General features: G+C 49.3%; 1 protein-coding gene across 1 annotated transcript in view; it reads right to left on the bottom strand.

Annotated features, from left to right (window-relative positions):
* The window catches only part of ABCC10 (ATP binding cassette subfamily C member 10), a 33,425-nt gene extending 22,064 nt beyond the window's left edge, over positions 1-11,361 (bottom strand). Inside the window, exons 1-2 of the mRNA XM_066595198.1 lie at positions 11,244-11,361; positions 7,126-7,308 (exon numbers count right to left, since the gene is read on the bottom strand). Of these exons, the coding sequence (XP_066451295.1) occupies positions 7,126-7,286 (161 nt within the window). The 5' untranslated portion in view covers positions 7,287-7,308; positions 11,244-11,361. The remainder of the gene's footprint in view (positions 1-7,125; positions 7,309-11,243) is intronic.
* Between the last annotated feature and the right edge of the window lie 6,799 nt (positions 11,362-18,160).

Here is an 18,160-nt window from a genome sequence, read left to right as displayed (position 1 = left end):
GAACACTGACCTCCCTTCTACCTTCTCCCTCTCTGCTGAACACTGACCTCCCTTCTACCTTCTCCCTCTCTGCTGAACACTGACCTCCCTTCTACCTTCTCCCTCTCTGCTGAACACTGACCTTTCTACCTTCTCCCTCTCTGCTGAACACTGACCTCCCTTCTACCTTCTCCCTCTCTGCTGAACACTGACCTCCCTTCTACCTTCTCCCTCTCTGCTGAACACTGACCTCCCTTCTATCTTCTCCCTCTCTGCTGAACACTGACCTCCCTTCTATCTTCTCCCTCTCTGCTGAACACTGACCTCCCTTCTACCTTCTCCCTCTCTGCTGAACACTAACCTCCCTTCTACCTTCTCCCTCTCTGCTGAACACTGACCTCCCTTCTCCCTCTCTACTGAACACTGACCTACCTTCTCCCTCTCTGCTGAACACTGACCTCCCTTCTATCTTCTCCCTCTCTGCTGAACACTGACCTCCCTTCTACCTTCTCCCTCTCTGCTGAACACTGACCTCCCTTCTACCTTCTCCCTCTCTGCTGAACACTGACCTCCCTTCTACCTTCTCCCTCTCTGCTGAACACTGACCTCCCTTCTACCTTCTCCCTCTCTGCTGAACACTGACCTCCCTTCTACCTTCTCCCTCTCTGCTGAACACTGACCTCCCTTCTACCTTCTCCCTCTCTGCTGAACACTGACCTCCCTTCTACCTTCTCCTTCTCTGCTGAACACTGACCTCCCTTCTACCTTCTCCCTCTCTGCTGAACACTGACCTCCCTTCTTCCTCTCTGCTGAACACTGACCTCCCTTCTCCCTCTCTGCTGAACACTGACCTCCCTTCTACCTTCTCCCTCTCTGCTGAACACTGACCTCCCTTCTACCTTCTCCCTCTCTGCTGAACACTGACCTCCCTTCTACCTTCTCCCTCTCTGCTGAACACTGACCTCCCTTCTACCTTCTCCCTCTCTGCTGAACACTGACCTCCCTTCTACCTTCTCCCTCTCTGCTGAACACTGACCTCCCTTCTACCTTCTCCCTCTCTGCTGAACACTGACCTCCCTTCTACCTTCTCCCTCTCTGCTGAACACTGACCTCCCTTCTACCTTCTCCCTCTCTGCTGAACACTGACCTCCCTTCTACCTTCTCCCTCTCTGCTGAACACTGACCTCCCTTCTACCTTCTCCCTCTCTGCTGAACACTGACCTCCCTTCTACCTTCTCCCTCTCTGCTGAACACTGACCTCCCTTCTACCTTCTCCCTCTCTGCTGAACACTGACCTCCCTTCTACCTTCTCCCTCTCTGCTGAACACTGACCTCCCTTCTACCTTCTCCCTCTCTGCTGAACACTGACCTCCCTTCTACCTTCTCCCTCTCTGCTGAACACTGACCTCCCTTCTACCTTCTCCCTCTCTGCTGAACACTGACCTCCCTTCTATCTTCTCCCTCTCTGCTGAACACTGACCTCCCTTCTACCTTCTCCCTCTCTGCTGAACACTAACCTCCCTTCTACCTTCTCCCTCTCTGCTGAACACTGACCTCCCTTCTCCCTCTCTACTGAACACTGACCTACCTTCTCCCTCTCTGCTGAACACTGACCTCCCTTCTATCTTCTCCCTCTCTGCTGAACACTGACCTCCCTTCTACCTTCTCCCTCTCTGCTGAACACTGACCTCCCTTCTACCTTCTCCCTCTCTGCTGAACACTGACCTCCCTTCTACCTTCTCCCTCTCTGCTGAACACTGACCTCCCTTCTACCTTCTCCCTCTCTGCTGAACACTGACCTCCCTTCTACCTTCTCCCTCTCTGCTGAACACTGACCTCCCTTCTACCTTCTCCCTCTCTGCTGAACACTGACCTCCCTTCTACCTTCTCCTTCTCTGCTGAACACTGACCTCCCTTCTACCTTCTCCCTCTCTGCTGAACACTGACCTCCCTTCTTCCTCTCTGCTGAACACTGACCTCCCTTCTCCCTCTCTGCTGAACACTGACCTCCCTTCTACCTTCTCCCTCTCTGCTGAACACTGACCTCCCTTCTACCTTCTCCCTCTCTGCTGAACACTGACCTCCCTTCTACCTTCTCCCTCTCTGCTGAACACTGACCTCCCTTCTACCTTCTCCCTCTCTGCTGAACACTGACCTCCCTTCTACCTTCTCCCTCTCTGCTGAACACTGACCTCCCTTCTACCTTCTCCCTCTCTGCTGAACACTGACCTCCCTTCTACCTTCTCCCTCTCTGCTGAACACTGACCTCCCTTCTACCTTCTCCCTCTCTGCTGAACACTGACCTCCCTTCTACCTTCTCCCTCTCTGCTGAACACTGACCTCCCTTCTACCTTCTCCCTCTCTGCTGAACACTGACCTCCCTTCTACCTTCTCCCTCTCTGCTGAACACTGACCTCCCTTCTACCTTCTCCCTCTCTGCTGAACACTGACCTCCCTTCTACCTTCTCCCTCTCTGCTGAACACTGACCTCCCTTCTACCTTCTCCCTCTCTGCTGAACACTGACCTCCCTTCTACCTTCTCCCTCTCTGCTGAACACTGACCTCCCTTCTACCTTCTCCCTCTCTGCTGAACACTGACCTCCCTTCTACCTTCTCCCTCTCTGCTGAACACTGACCTCCCTTTTACCTTCTCCCTCTCTGCTGAACACTGACCTCCCTTCTACCTTCTCCCTCTCTGCTGAACACTGACCTCCCTTCTACCTTCTCCCTCTCTGCTGAACACTGACCTCCCTTCTACCTTCTCCCTCTCTGCTGAACACTGACCTCCCTTCTACCTTCTCCCTCTCTGCTGAACACTGACCTCCCTTCTACCTTCTCCCTCTCTACTGAACACTGACCTCCCTTCTACCTTCTCCCTCTCTGCTGAACACTGACCTCCCTTCTACCTTCTCCCTCTCTGCTGAACACTGACCTCCCTTCTACCTTCTCCCTCTCTGCTGAACACTGACCTCCCTTCTACCTTCTACCTCTCTGCTGAACACTGACCTCCCTTCTACCTTCTCCCTCTCTGCTGAACACTGACCTCCCTTCTACCTTCTCCCTCTCTGCTGAACACTGACCTCCCTTCTACCTTCTCCCTCTCTGCTGAACACTGACCTCCCTTCTACCTTCTCCCTCTCTGCTGAACACTGACCTCCCTTCTACCTTCTCCCTCTCTGCTGAACACTGACCTCCCTTCTACCTTCTCCCTCTCTGCTGAACACTAACGTCCCTTCTACCTTCTCCCTCTCTGCTGAACACTAACGTCCCTTCTACCTTCTCCCTCTCTGCTGAACACTGACCTCCCTTCTACCTTCTCCCTCTCTGCTGAACACTGACCTCCCTTCTACCTTCTCCCTCTCTGCTGAACACTGACCTCCCTTCTACCTTCTCCCTCTCTGCTGAACACTGACCTCCCTTCTACCTTCTCCCTCTCTGCTGAACACTGACCTCCCTTCTACCTTCTCCCTCTCTGCTGAACACTGACCTCCCTTCTACCTTCTCCCTCTCTGCTGAACACTGACCTCCCTTCTACCTTCTCCCTCTCTGCTGAACACTGACCTCCCTTCTACCTTCTCCCTCTCTGCTGAACACTGACCTCCCTTCTACCTTCTCCCTCTCTGCTGAACACTGACCTCCCTTCTACCTTCTCCCTCTCTGCTGAACACTGACCTCCCTTCTACCTTCTCCCTCTCTGCTGAACACTGACCTCCCTTCTACCTTCTCCCTCTCTGCTGAACACTGACCTCCCTTCTACCTTCTCCCTCTCTGCTGAACACTGACCTCCCTTCTACCTTCTCCCTCTCTGCTGAACACTGACCTCCCTTCTACCTTCTCCCTCTCTGCTGAACACTGACCTCCCTTCTACCTTCTCCCTCTCTGCTGAACACTGACCTCCCTTCTACCTTCTCCCTCTCTGCTGAACACTGACCTCCCTTCTACCTTCTCCCTCTCTGCTGAACACTGACCTCCCTTCTACCTTCTCCCTCTCTGCTGAACACTGACCTCCCTTCTACCTTCTCCCTCTCTGCTGAACACTGACCTCCCTTCTACCTTCTCCCTCTCTGCTGAACACTGACCTCCCTTCTCCCTCTCTGCTGAACACTGACCTCCCTTCTCCCTCTCTGCTGAACACTGACCTCCCTTCTCCCTCTCTGCTGAACACTGACCTCCCTTCTCCCTCTCTGCTGAACACTGACCTCCCTTCTCCCTCTCTGCTGAACACTGACCTCCCTTCTCCCTCTCTGCTGAACACTGACCTCCCTTCTCCCTCTCTGCTGAACACTGACCTCCCTTCTCCCTCTCTGCTGAACACTGACCTCCCTTCTCCCTCTCTGCTGAACACTGACCTCCCTTCTCCCTCTCTGCTGAACACTGACCTCCCTTCTCCCTCTCTGCTGAACACTGACCTCCCTTCTCCCTCTCTGCTGAACACTGACCTCCCTTCTCCCTCTCTGCTGAACACTGACCTCCCTTCTCCCTCTCTGCTGAACACTGACCTCCCTTCTCCCTCTCTGCTGAACACTGACCTCCCTTCTCCCTCTCTGCTGAACACTGATCTCCCTTCTCCCTCTCTGCTGAACACTGACCTCCCTTCTCCCTCTCTACTGAACACTGACCTCCCTTCTACCTTCTCCCTCTCTGCTGAACACTGACCTCCCTTCTACCTTCTCCCTCTCTGCTGAACACTGACCTCCCTTCTACCTTCTCCCTCTCTGCTGAACACTGACCTCCCTTCTACCTTCTCCCTCTCTGCTGAACACTGACCTCCCTTCTACCTTCTCCCTCTCTGCTGAACACTGACCTCCCTTCTACCTTCTCCCTCTCTGCTGAACACTGACCTCCCTTCTCCCTCTCTGCTGAACACTGACCTCCCTTCTACCTTCTCCCTCTCTGCTGAACACTGACCTCCCTTCTACCTTCTCCCTCTCTGCTGAACACTGACCTCCCTTCTACCTTCTCCCTCTCTGCTGAACACTGACCTCCCTTCTACCTTCTCCCTCTCTGCTGAACACTGACCTCCCTTCTACCTTCTCCCTCTCTGCTGAACACTGACCTTCCTTCTACCTTCTCCCTCTCTGCTGAACACTGACCTCCCTTCTACCTTCTCCCTCTCTGCTGAACACTGACCTCCCTTCTACCTTCTCCCTCTCTGCTGAACACTGACCTCCCTTCTACCTTCTCCCTCTCTGCTGAACACTGACCTCCCTTCTACCTTCTCCCTCTCTGCTGAACACTGACCTCCCTTCTACCTTCTCCCTCTCTGCTGAACACTGACCTCCCTTCTACCTTCTCCCTCTCTGAACACTGACCTCCCTTCTACCTTCTCCCTCTCTGCTGAACACTGACCTCCCTTCTACCTTCTCCCTCTCTGCTGAACACTGACCTCCCTTCTACCTTCTCCCTCTCTGCTGAACACTGACCTCCCTTCTACCTTCTCCCTCTCTGCTGAACACTGACCTCCCTTCTACCTTCTCCCTCTCTGCTGAACACTGACCTCCCTTCTACCTTCTCCCTCTCTGCTGAACACTGACCTCCCTTCTACCTTCTCCCTCTCTGCTGAACACTGACCTCCCTTCTACCTTCTCCCTCTCTGCTGAACACTGACCTCCCTTCTACCTTCTCCCTCTCTGCTGAACACTGACCTCCCTTCTACCTTCTCCCTCTCTGCTGAACACTGACCTCCCTTCTACCTTCTCCCTCTCTGCTGAACACTGACCTCCCTTCTACCTTCTCCCTCTCTGCTGAACACTGACCTCCCTTCTACCTTCTCCCTCTCTGCTGAACACTGACCTCCCTTCTACCTTCTCCCTCTCTGCTGAACACTGACCTCCCTTCTACCTTCTCCCTCTCTGCTGAACACTGACCTCCCTTCTACCTTCTCCCTCTCTGCTGAACACTGACCTCCCTTCTACCTTCTCCCTCTCTGCTGAACACTGACCTCCCTTCTACCTTCTCCCTCTCTGCTGAACACTGACCTCCCTTCTACCTTCTCCCTCTCTGCTGAACACTGACCTCGCTTCTACCTTCTCCCTCTCTGCTGAACACTGACCTCGCTTCTACCTTCTCCCTCTCTGCTGAACACTGACCTCCCTTCTACCTTCTCCCTCTCTGCTGAACACTGACCTCCCTTCTACCTTCTCCCTCTCTGCTGAACACTGACCTCCCTTCTACCTTCTCCCTCTCTGCTGAACACTGACCTCCCTTCTACCTTCTCCCTCTCTGCTGAACACTGACCTCCCTTCTACCTTCTCCCTCTCTGCTGAACACTGACCTCCCTTCTACCTTCTCCCTCTCTGCTGAACACTGACCTCCCTTCTACCTTCTCCCTCTCTGCTGAACACTGACCTCCCTTCTACCTTCTCCCTCTCTGCTGAACACTGACCTCCCTTCTACCTTCCCCCTCTCTGCTGAACACTGACCTCCCTTCTATCTTCTCCCTCCCTGCTGAACACTGACCTCCCTTCTACCTTCTCCCTCCCTGCTGAACACTGACCTCCCCTGTACCTTCTCCCTCTCTGCTGAACACTGACCTCCCTTCTACCTTCTCCCTCTCTGCTGAACACTGACCTCCCTTCTACCTTCTCCCTCTCTGCTGAACACTGACCTCCCTTCTATCTTCTCCCTCCCTGCTGAACACTGACCTCCCTTCTACCTTCTCCCTCTCTGCTGAACACTGACCTCCCCTCTACCTTCTCCCTCTCTGCTGAACACTGACCTCCCTTCTACCTTCTCCCTCTCTGCTGAACACTGACCTCCCTTCTACCTTCTCCCTCTCTGCTGAACACTGACCTCCCTTCTATCTTCTCCCTCCCTGCTGAACACTGACCTCCCTTCTACCTTCTCCCTCTCTGCTGAACACTGACCTCCCCTCTACCTTCTCCCTCTCTGCTGAACACTGACCTCCCTTCTACCTTCTCCCTCTCTGCTGAACACTGACCTCCCTTCTACCTTCTCCCTCTCTGCTGAACACTGACCCCCTTCTACCTTCTTCCTTTCTGGTGAGCATCATGTTCTTTCCACCACTTTCCTCTCTTATGAACATCATCATCACTTTCTTCCCCTCTTATGGGCTTTCACATGGGTAGAAACTATACTCCATATCTGAAAGACAGTCAGTAAGTGGAGTTTACACAGAGCTCTTACCTGGGAGCTCCAGCATGACACGCACTGCTCAGGGCCAGCAGAACATGAGGAATGCAGCTGATAATAAGCTGATTGAAGCAAACGCCAACATGTCCCTGGACCCAGACTGGCACGGGGTCTGATGAGTGAGAACCACAGAGCTGAGCAAGGACATCTTCCATCCCATTCACTGCAGACGAGACTCTTCAGGAGAGAAAAGAGACATCATCAGACAGCACCGGCAATAACCGCTGGAGTCCTGGGGCCCTGACTGACTGCAGAAAGGAGTCACAGGGAGTATATAGCATCCCGAGCATTATACACTGCACACTTTATTATATCCTGTACTGTCCTGTATAGAAAGGCAAGTCGTCTCGCTCCAACACTTGTAACGAGGGTAATTGTCCAGTGCTTTAATTAACATTAATCTCCTCCGGACTGTGAGAGGCTGGAGAGACAGACGGCTCCCGCGTTTTGAATGCTTCAGTCATGCAGTTAGGGCGATACACCGGACACACATTATAAAACATAGGCGCTGTCCAATCACATCATCCCTCGTACAATCAGATATACAACCCATCAAACAAGGGAGCGGCATCATGTTCATTAACCCTTCGAGTGCAAGGACAAGAGCGACGGATATTCTTACTACTCCCACAGTACATGGACTACACGGGTAAAAATGGTCATGACGTGAACACAGCGGCGGTGTGCATGCGTGATTACTGAGCCGCCGAGCGCATCGATCTCCATCTGTCCCATAGAAGTGAATGGAGTGGCAGATGAGCATGCACACTGCCGTTCTGTTCCCATGGGGCATTTGGGTGCGCCAATCTCAGGATTGCTGGGGTACCTCGTAGTCGGACGCCCAGTGATCAGACGATTATACCCTGTCCCATGGGTATACTGCGCGTCCAGAACATTACATCCTTTACATTATACACTGCACTCTATTATATGCTGTACATTATAATGCATCCTGTCCATAGGCGTAGCGTCAGGGGTCACTGGGGTGACCCGGCCCCTGCGCTCAGGGGGCCCCGAGGCTGGCCTCCGCCATACACGAGCTGAACTTTTGCACCCGGGCCCCTGAGCCTTTAGGTACGCCCCTGATCCTGTCTATCATACCCCGTACATTATATGCCGCACACACCATTATACCCTGCACATTATATGCCGCGCACACCATTATACCCCGTACATTATATGCCCCGCACACCATTATACCCCGTACATTATGGCCTGCACACACCATTACACCCTGTACATTATATCCTGCACACACCATTACACCCCGTACATTATAACCTGCACACACCATTACACCCCGTACATTATAACCTGCACACACCATTACACCCCGTACATTATATCCTGCACACACCATTACACCTTGTACATTATATCCTGCACACACCATTACACCTTGTACATTTTATCCTGCACACACCATTATACCCCGTACATTATATCCTGCACACACCATTACACCCCGTACATTATATGCTGCACACACCATTATACCCCGTACATTATATGCTGCACACACCATTATACCCCGTACATTATATGCTGCACACACCATTATACCCCGTACACACTATTATACCCCATACATTATACGCCGCACACACCATTATACCCTGTACATTATACGCCGCACACACTATTATACCCTGTACATTATACGCCGCACACACTATTATACCCTGTACATTATACGCTGCACACACTATTATACCCTGTACATTATACGCCGCACACACTATTATACCCTGTACATTATACACCGCACACACTAGTATTCCCCGTACATTATATACCACACACACTATTATACCCCGTACATTATACGCTGCACACACTATTATACCCTGTACATACGCCGCACACACTATTATACCCCGTACATTATACGCCGTACACACTATTATACCCTGTACATTATACGCCGTACACACTATTATATCCTGTACATTATACGCCGCACACACTATTATATCCTGTACATTATACGCCGCACACACTATTATACCCTGTACATTATACGCCACACACACTATTATACCCTGTACATTATACGCCACACACACTATTATACCCTGTACATTATACGCCACACACACTATTATACCCTGTACATTATACGCCACACACACTATTATATCCTGTACATTATACGCCACACACACTATTATACCCTGTACATTATACGCCACACACACTATTACATCCTGTACATTATACGCCACACACACTATTATACCCTGTACATTATACGCCGCACACACTATTATACCCTGTACATTATACGCCGCACACACTATTATACCCTGTACATTATACGCCGCACACACTATTATACCCTGTACATTATACGCCGCACACACTATTATACCCTGTACATTATACACCGCACACACTAGTATTCCCCGTACATTATATACCACACACACTATTATACCCCGTACATTATATGCCGCGCACACTATTATACCCTGTACATTATATGCCGCGCACACTATTATACCCTGTACATTATACGCCGCGCACACTATTATACCCCGCACATTATACGCCGCGCACACTATTATACCCCGCACATTATATGCCGCGCACACTATTATACCCCGCACATTATATGCCGCGCACACTATTATACCCTGCACATTATATGCCGTGCACACTATTATACCCTGCACATTATACGCCGCGCACACTATTATACCCTGTACATTATACGCCGCGCACACTATTATACCCCGCACATTATACGCCGCGCACACTATTATACCCCGCACATTATATGCCGCGCACACTATTATACCCTGTACATTATACGCCGCGCACACTATTATACCCCGCACATTATATGCCGCGCACACTATTATACCCTGCACATTATATGCCGCGCACACTATTATACCCTGCACATTATACGCCGCGCACACTATTATACCCTGTACATTATACGCCGCGCACACTATTATACCCCGCAAATTATACGCCGCGCACACTATTATACCCCGCACATTATACGCCGCGCACACTATTATACCCCGCACATTATATGCCGCGGACACTATTATACCCTGCACATTATATGCCACGCACACTATTATACCCCGCACATTATATGCCACGCACACTATTATACCCCGCACATTATATGCCGCACACACTATTATACCCTGCACATTATATGCCGCGCACACTATTATACCCTGCACATTATATGCCGCACACGCTATTATATCCTGTACATTATATGCTGTGAATGGTTCGTACCTTACAGGACTTAAAGACTTAGTGATAGGAGAAAACCAATGTGGCTCATTAAAGATGTAAAGAAGGCAATAAACAGAAAAAAGGAAAGCGTAGAATTACTAAAACAAGAAGGAAGCAGAGAAGCACTAAAACCTGTAAGAAAAAACAATTAATGCAAAAAGCAGATAAAAGCAGCAAAGATGGAGACAGCGAGACGGAGCGCCAAAGAGGGTGAAACCAACCCGAAACTGTCCAATTATATAAATTGTAGAAGGATCACAGCAGAAGCGCCGGCCCTTTAAGATGTAATAATTGTAGAGAAAGCATATCTGTTAGAGGGGGTTATATCATCGTATCACGCACACTTTACTGTGCGCTGTAGATATTATACCCTGTTTATTATATCATTATACACTGTACATTATGTGCTACACACTATTATACTCCGTATATATCATGTACATTAAACACTTTATGATAACCCGTATATACTACACACTATTATACCTTCTATATTATATCCACTACACACATTATTACACCCGGTATATTATATTCTGTACATTATGTGCTACACACTATATTATACCCCGTATATAACATATACATTACACACTACACTTTATTATACCCTACACACTCCATTGTACCCTGTATATTATATCCTGTACATTGTACCCTGTATATTATATCCTGTACATTATAATCAGTATATTATATGCAGCACATTGCATTATTTCCCATCATGCAGTGCCTGTCTGTATACTCCATCAGCTCCTCTGTCCTCTGCTGGTGATTACACTCTTACACCACATATATTGGACAAACTTGCAACCGATCAGCTGCTTCTACTGACACCGAGAACCTCTCACCTCAACCCCCTTCCTTCTACCGGCAAGTTAGGCGGAACATATTACGAGTCTCCTTGTTTCTCGGGATGATTTTATGTGACGAACCAAATCCAACACCAGCAGCAACCATAGAGATGAGTCGTGTACAGAGTGACCTGCATTTACTGCTGCGGGCCACTAGGTGACGGCATAACAGTACAAGTGTAATTAAGCAGCCGGCCTGCAGATGGCAGCATAGAACTAACAGTACAAGTTGCAGGCGGCAAAATCTTCTGTGTGATGATTTGTGAATGAGAAAGACAATGCCTCTGCAGCGCCACCTACTGGGAGGCAGCCTTCCTGCAAGTCAGTGTCAAATCTCTTTACAAGGCACAACTCGCATCAGACAGCCCCCGCACATATCCCAACTATGGCCTCCTGCACACGGGCAGATTTGCATTGCGGAATGTGTGGCAGGCATCCGCCTCCGGACTTCGCAGCAAATACCGCCACATAGCATGCTGTGGATATACGGGATTTCATCTCCGCGAGCCGAAATTAATTGAGATTTTTCCAGTTGCAGAGTAGAAATCGCAGCATGCTGCGATTCTGTGTGGGCTACGCACAGACGGCTTCCATTAAAGTCAATGGAAGCTGTCCGGCTCGCAGCACACCCGCAGAGAGCACTGCGGAAGTATCGTGGGATCTGCACCATCGCCTAGCACCGGCGGACAGGTATGCAGGGTCACTAGCTGGGCACCATGCCATGCTCCGCTGCGGGAATCCCTCATGCGGGGTCCGATCTGCCCGTGTGCAGGCGGCCCATGTCCTGAACAGGCTGACATATAATAGTCTCATCCGATAATCAAGAATCGGGCGCGCTGCGATGTCTTTTACTCGGACTATTAGTGTCAGTAAACAAAGCCGGTGTGCATGTACCCTATGCCTGAAAATAAGCCCCCCTCCATCCAGTTCAGCCTACTACCCCGCAATGATGATCCAGAAGAAGGCAAAAAACCCCAATGAGGTAGAAGAGGGTTTTCCTCATTTTAGGGGGAAAAAAATTCTTTCCCGACTCCAATCCGGCAATCGGAATAATCTCCGGATCACCGGCCCGCCTGAAGTAACAGGAATATAACATATAATATTGTATCGCTCAAAGGCATCCAGGCCCCTCTTGTACTCTTCTAGTGAGTTCTCCATAACCCCGTCCTCAGGTTCCACAGTCTCACTGCTCTTACAGTAAAGAACCTCCTATGTTGTGTAGAAACCTTCTTTCCTCTAGAGAGCGCCCCCTTGTTACAGTCCTGGGTATAAACAGATGATAGGAGAGATCTCTGTACTGACCTCTGATATATCTATACAAAGTTATTAGAGCGCCCCCTTGCTACAGTCCTGGGTATAAATAGATGGTCAAAGAGATCCTTGTATTGATTACTGATATATCTATACATAGTTATTAGAGCGCCCCTTTGTTACAGTCCTGGGTAAAATAGATGATGGGAGAGACCTCTGTACTGATCCCTGATAGATCTATACATAGTTATTAGAGCGCCCCCTTGTTACAGTCCTGGGTATAATAGATGATGGCAGAGATCTCTGTACTGACCCCTGATATATCTATGCATAGTTATTAGAGCGCCTCCTTGTTACAGTCCTGGGTATAATCGATGATGGGAGAGATCTCTGTCCTGACCCCTGATATATCTATACATAGTTATTAGAGCGCCCCTTTGTTACAGTCCTGGGTAAAATAGATGATGGGAGACACCTCTGTACTGATCCCTGATATATCCATACAAAGTTATTTGAGCGCCCCCTTGTTACAGTCCTGGGTATAATAGATGATGGGAGAGATCTCTGTACTGATTCCTAATATATCAATACATAGTGTTACGATCGTGTAGGCAAACTAAGCACGGGGCCCACACGATCGTGCCCAAGGAGGACTGGATGTATGCACACAGGTTGTGCACGGGTTTCAGGCAACTGGCCCTGTTCTACACGGGAGGATGGCATGGCCCTACCTAAGCTGGGGATTCACCCCAATAAAGGGCAGCCCAGCGGTCTTCGGATCTGGCCCTAGCTGATCCTAGGAGCCACACACCAGAACAGGACGCATTGACATGCCACATGACAGGAACTGAACAACAGGACAAAGTAAGCTGACACACAGAGCTGGAATCACAGCATACAACAGCCAAAATGCAAACACTAATAGATGATAAGCTGAATATAAATACCAGGTATTAGTTGACATTTTGTACAAAACATGGAAGCTAGCAGGCCACTTCACGGCTCCTGGTTATACCCTTAGTCCCTACACCAACCAGGAGTCCAGCAAAAACGGACACAGATCGCACAGCACGCTGCAACAGGACAGGACACAGATCGCAGGTCATACAGCAAGCTAACACAAAACTGACAGAAAATAAACATACAAACAGACATGAACCAGCAAAACACAGATCACACCTCACAAAGATGAAACTCACAGCAAGTCCATGTGTCCTCATACAGGGGAGATAGACAGTCAGCCACTGAGCTGACATAGGGAGCAGTGTCAGGGATCTAGCAACTGACACAGAGAGAGAGAAATAAGACATTTGGAGGCCGCACCTGTAAAGGAGGGAGGAAAGGGGAGCTGCATGTGCTGCAGACCAGGACTACAGGTGTCCAAACCATCTTGAGAGAAGCAGAGAGTCACAACCAGACCTACTTGCAAACACAGATCTGAGTGGGAACATAACAGATACATCCAAAAAGTACAAGACCAGCTTCAGACTGACAAGAGCTGGCTTTATATGTGCTGGAGACTAAAGGGGATTGGCTAGCAGGAGATCACCACACCCAGCTAGCAAAATCATTACCACCTGTGAGCTGTGCTGCTAGAAACAATAGCACTATATGTCTCAGCAGCACACGTAACACATAGTTATTAGAGTCCCCTTGTTACAGTCCTGGGTATAAATAGATGATGACAGAGATCTCTGTACTGACCCATGATATATTTATATATAGTTCTCACCGCCCAGTCACAGATTTCATCCAACCAGGTCTCAGTTATTCCCAATATGTCGTAGTTTTTCTCAGAAATTATTACATCTAGTTCATCAACCTCATTGGTCAGACTTCTAGCATCTGTCCCCATACAGTTTAGAAGGGTTTAGTTATTTTTAATTTTAGGTATATCCCTATTAACTGTTCTGCCAGTTCTAACTCTACTGACCCTTCCCGGCGCTCCACCGCCATTGCCATCACATAGGCCTATACTATAGGGTCTCACTATTATTGTAATGATGTTGCCATTCTTCCTCCTCAAGGAGTCCCAGAAGACAAACACCGGGAGTCTTTGGAAGTGGTTGCCCCTACTTGGCTGAGTAGGTCAGTTGCTTCAGACCAACAGGCCTGGATTCCTGGGTAGTTCCAGAATAAATGAGCGAAGTTTGTGATCCTTAGTAAGAGCACCTAGAAGGTGAGTGAGGAGACTTATAAGGCCATTCATGCTTCTCTGGGTAATATGAAAATAAAGGAGATAGAACAATACCTCTGCAGCGCCCTCATTGGAAGGCAGCATTCCTGCAAGTCAATATTAAACTCTTTATACAAGCCTTGTAGCAATGACTTGGAATTGAACCGTAGTTTGGCACGTGCCTTCCCCCACACAAAAGAGCACAGTAAGGAATTGACTATGACTATGAGTATAGGCTCTAGAGATATGTACACCCAAGTGTGTAAAGCTGGGAACAATACCAAGGTGGCATATCTCCTCACCCCCCACCCACCCCTCTCACCTGCAGGGGTATAAAGGTGGACCTTTACTAGTTTATATATCAATGTTTCATTTCGGACCGTTTTTTGGGGCGTGATTTTCACACCCGAAAGAAAAGACAGTCATCTGTTTCAGCCCTTCCCACGCCGTTCATTGGGGTTCTGTCGGGCAGCCAAGGCAATAGGCTCAATAGCTTATTGCCTTGTGGTCAACCCTGCTCAGAGGGAAAGACGTAGAGAGCAGTCCGTTTACCAAGACATCGGCCACAGGCGTGATATATAACAGATATTCACCTGATAAATGAGTCCCCATACAATGGAATCAAAGGCTTTAGCAGCTTCTCGTGACGCCAGTGCCCGATCACTCTTGTTTGCAACCAACTTGAGCAACCGCCCGAATCCTTCTAAACAGATGTAGATTTTCCAGGCATGAAGCCTGACTGGTCTGGGTATATAATATCATGTATAGCGAGATATAACCTAGTTACCAGGAATTTGGTAATAATCTTTTTATTGTTATACATCTCTGTACGGCCGCCTGCACACGACCGGGTCGGATTCCGCATGCAGGACGCCGCAGCTGAATCCGACCCTGTGCCTGGATGGTGATCCCGCGTACCTGGCTGGATTCTTCTTCATTCTGTACTGCAGATGTGCTGCATATATGCGACAGCCGGCATAATTTAATAATTATTTAAAGTTTTGAAAGTCCCCATAGTAGTCTATGTGTGTGGGGGGGGCGTGCAGATGTGCACAAAATACAGCGCAAAACCACGGGGAAAAGAACATATCTGGACCTCATTAGGGTAAATAGCTGTTTAAATCAGTATGGGGGGTGTTGCGTGCGCATGTGAACAGGCCCTGCACAGTACAATGCACAGGCACGCGCGCAAAGTGCCTCGTTCATAGCGCAAATATGTTGCACTGAAGTGTATGCATTTGTGCATATACACGTATGGAGGGCCCTCAGAAATGGCGCGATTTCCATAGAAACAGCTGAATTAAATGCTGAGGAGAAGGCATAAAGAGTCTTCACTTCTCACACTTTATCCAGCTATTTCTGAGGAAGGGGCTGTGTTCCTCGAAACGTGTCATACTGGCTGTTTTTACTAATTAATAAAGAAGAATCGGGTTAACTCCCTTGTTTCAATGATCTTCTTGGTCAAGCGAGTGCCCCCTAAAGTCCACACATTTTAACTTTCTACATGTTATATCTCAGCATCTGACATTTAAGACCCCTGTACTCCACATGTGCTGATGACATCTCCGTACCTCACAGTTGAGCCCCCGGTACCACCTTCTGGGTTCTCCACGGTGCTCTGCCTTCTTCCCGTCTCTTATGCAGAGGACTGCCACTCCGTGAAGTTTGATCTTTGTACAGAACTTGATATCTATACTAATCATAAACCGAGGCTCTGGTGCCAGGAGGCTGCTGCCTACAGCTAACCGGCAATAGACAGATGTTACGCAATGAGCCAATGACTGTAGATACCGGCTCCTGGATTACACCTATAGCATATATGTATATTTCACACATCACCTACAGCTGTGATCCTCTCTAGGCGGCCTTCCCACGCAGCAAAAACTGCTCATGCCTAAAATGGTCCACGATCTTGCCAATAATGTTGGCATAATTCTGCGGCTATTAGTTAGCAGCCATGGCTAGGAGATGAGTTAACAACAGATGTGGACTCAATTACTACCGATGAGGGCTGAAAGGGAAACCTGTTACTGAGAGCAAAGATTACAGCAGTTGGTGAACCGGGCTGATGATGTGGATGCCAAGTACCCCAAGGAGGACGCTGCACCGCCAGACACAGATAGGCCCCTAACCCCCCACCACCCGAAGACTACAACACCTGTTAGCTGATCCCGATCCTGAGGCGAAGGACTCTGTTGTAGCACCCAGTCCCAGACAATTCCTCTCTCCTTCCTTCCTGGTTCTTCTCTAGTTTTGCAGTTGTCCTAGTAGCATGAGGGGTATCTGCAGCACAATCAGGTCGTACAGGTAGTCCTCCTCCTCCCGGTTGGCACAAGAAGGTCTAAGGAGCATGGAGCAGATAGGAGGACATGGGCCATTACTTGAGGAGTGCTGAACGGGGCTGTAGAAGGGCCTCAACCCGGCATCAAGGCCGGAGAACCAGGAGGAGCTCTGCCAGAGCCCTACAAAATGACCTCCAGTGGCCTACTGGCCAAACCGTACGAGACTCGATGATGATGACATGAGGGCCATCCTGTTTGGGACCTGTACTCCCAGCCCGGAACCATGCAGGTCTACCATTGGTGCCCCATTCTCCTCACATAGGAGCGCACGTTCACACTTCGACAGATGTGAAACAGTCTGCAGACGATTGTGAAGCAAATTTTCAAAAATTCCAGATCTGAAAGCTTTTTGCACCGTGCTGACGCACAGCTGGGGTTTAAGTCGAGCTGCTGTTCTCCTTCCTGTCCTCTGTTTCTGACACTTACCCACATCAGTATCATGGGGGTTCTTTCAGATGAACACTTTTTTGATGTACCTAAAACATTGCGCATCAAACGACAGCAATAGGTGGGTTTTTGACGCCGAGTATCTCTCCGTCAAAAGGAAGGATATGTCCTATCTTATGACGGCGCAGTACCGGCGACTCCCATGGGAGCCAGCCGGGAAAGGTAGTGGGAGCGGCATAATCGCTAATAGCAGCCATGATGTGCTCGCAACTGCTATTCGTTCACCCGATTCAACGCTCAGATAACTGTGCTGTTTTAGTGTGGCCCCAACTTGATAACTGAATAAGCCCCCAACTTGCATGGTGAGCTGTGAAGTATTCCTGAGCCCATGCAGAGATTTACATCACAGATCATGGCTGTTGTTAATGCAGCGCCGCCTGAGGGCCCGTAGATCTTCAGCATCCAACCTTGACCATCGTCCTTGTCCCTTGTGTACGTGACTTTCTCCAGATTGTCTTCATCTTTTGATATTATGTACGGTAGTTGGTGGGATATTCAAAGTCTTCGCAATTTTATGTTGAGGAACATTTTTCTGAAATTGTTCCAAAATTTATAGTTGTAGTTTTTCCCAGATTGGTGAACCCCCGACCATCTGAGGGTTCTGGGAGCGTCTACCTCCATAACACAATCATGTGACCTAGAAGAAGGTTGACCATCCAGCTGTTTTTTTTGTTAATCCCACTTACTTTTCAAAGACT

Source organism: Eleutherodactylus coqui, chromosome 3, assembly GCF_035609145.1.
Source record: "Eleutherodactylus coqui strain aEleCoq1 chromosome 3, aEleCoq1.hap1, whole genome shotgun sequence".
Taxonomy (NCBI): domain Eukaryota; kingdom Metazoa; phylum Chordata; class Amphibia; order Anura; family Eleutherodactylidae; genus Eleutherodactylus; species Eleutherodactylus coqui.
This window is presented reverse-complemented; position numbering and strand designations above follow the sequence as displayed.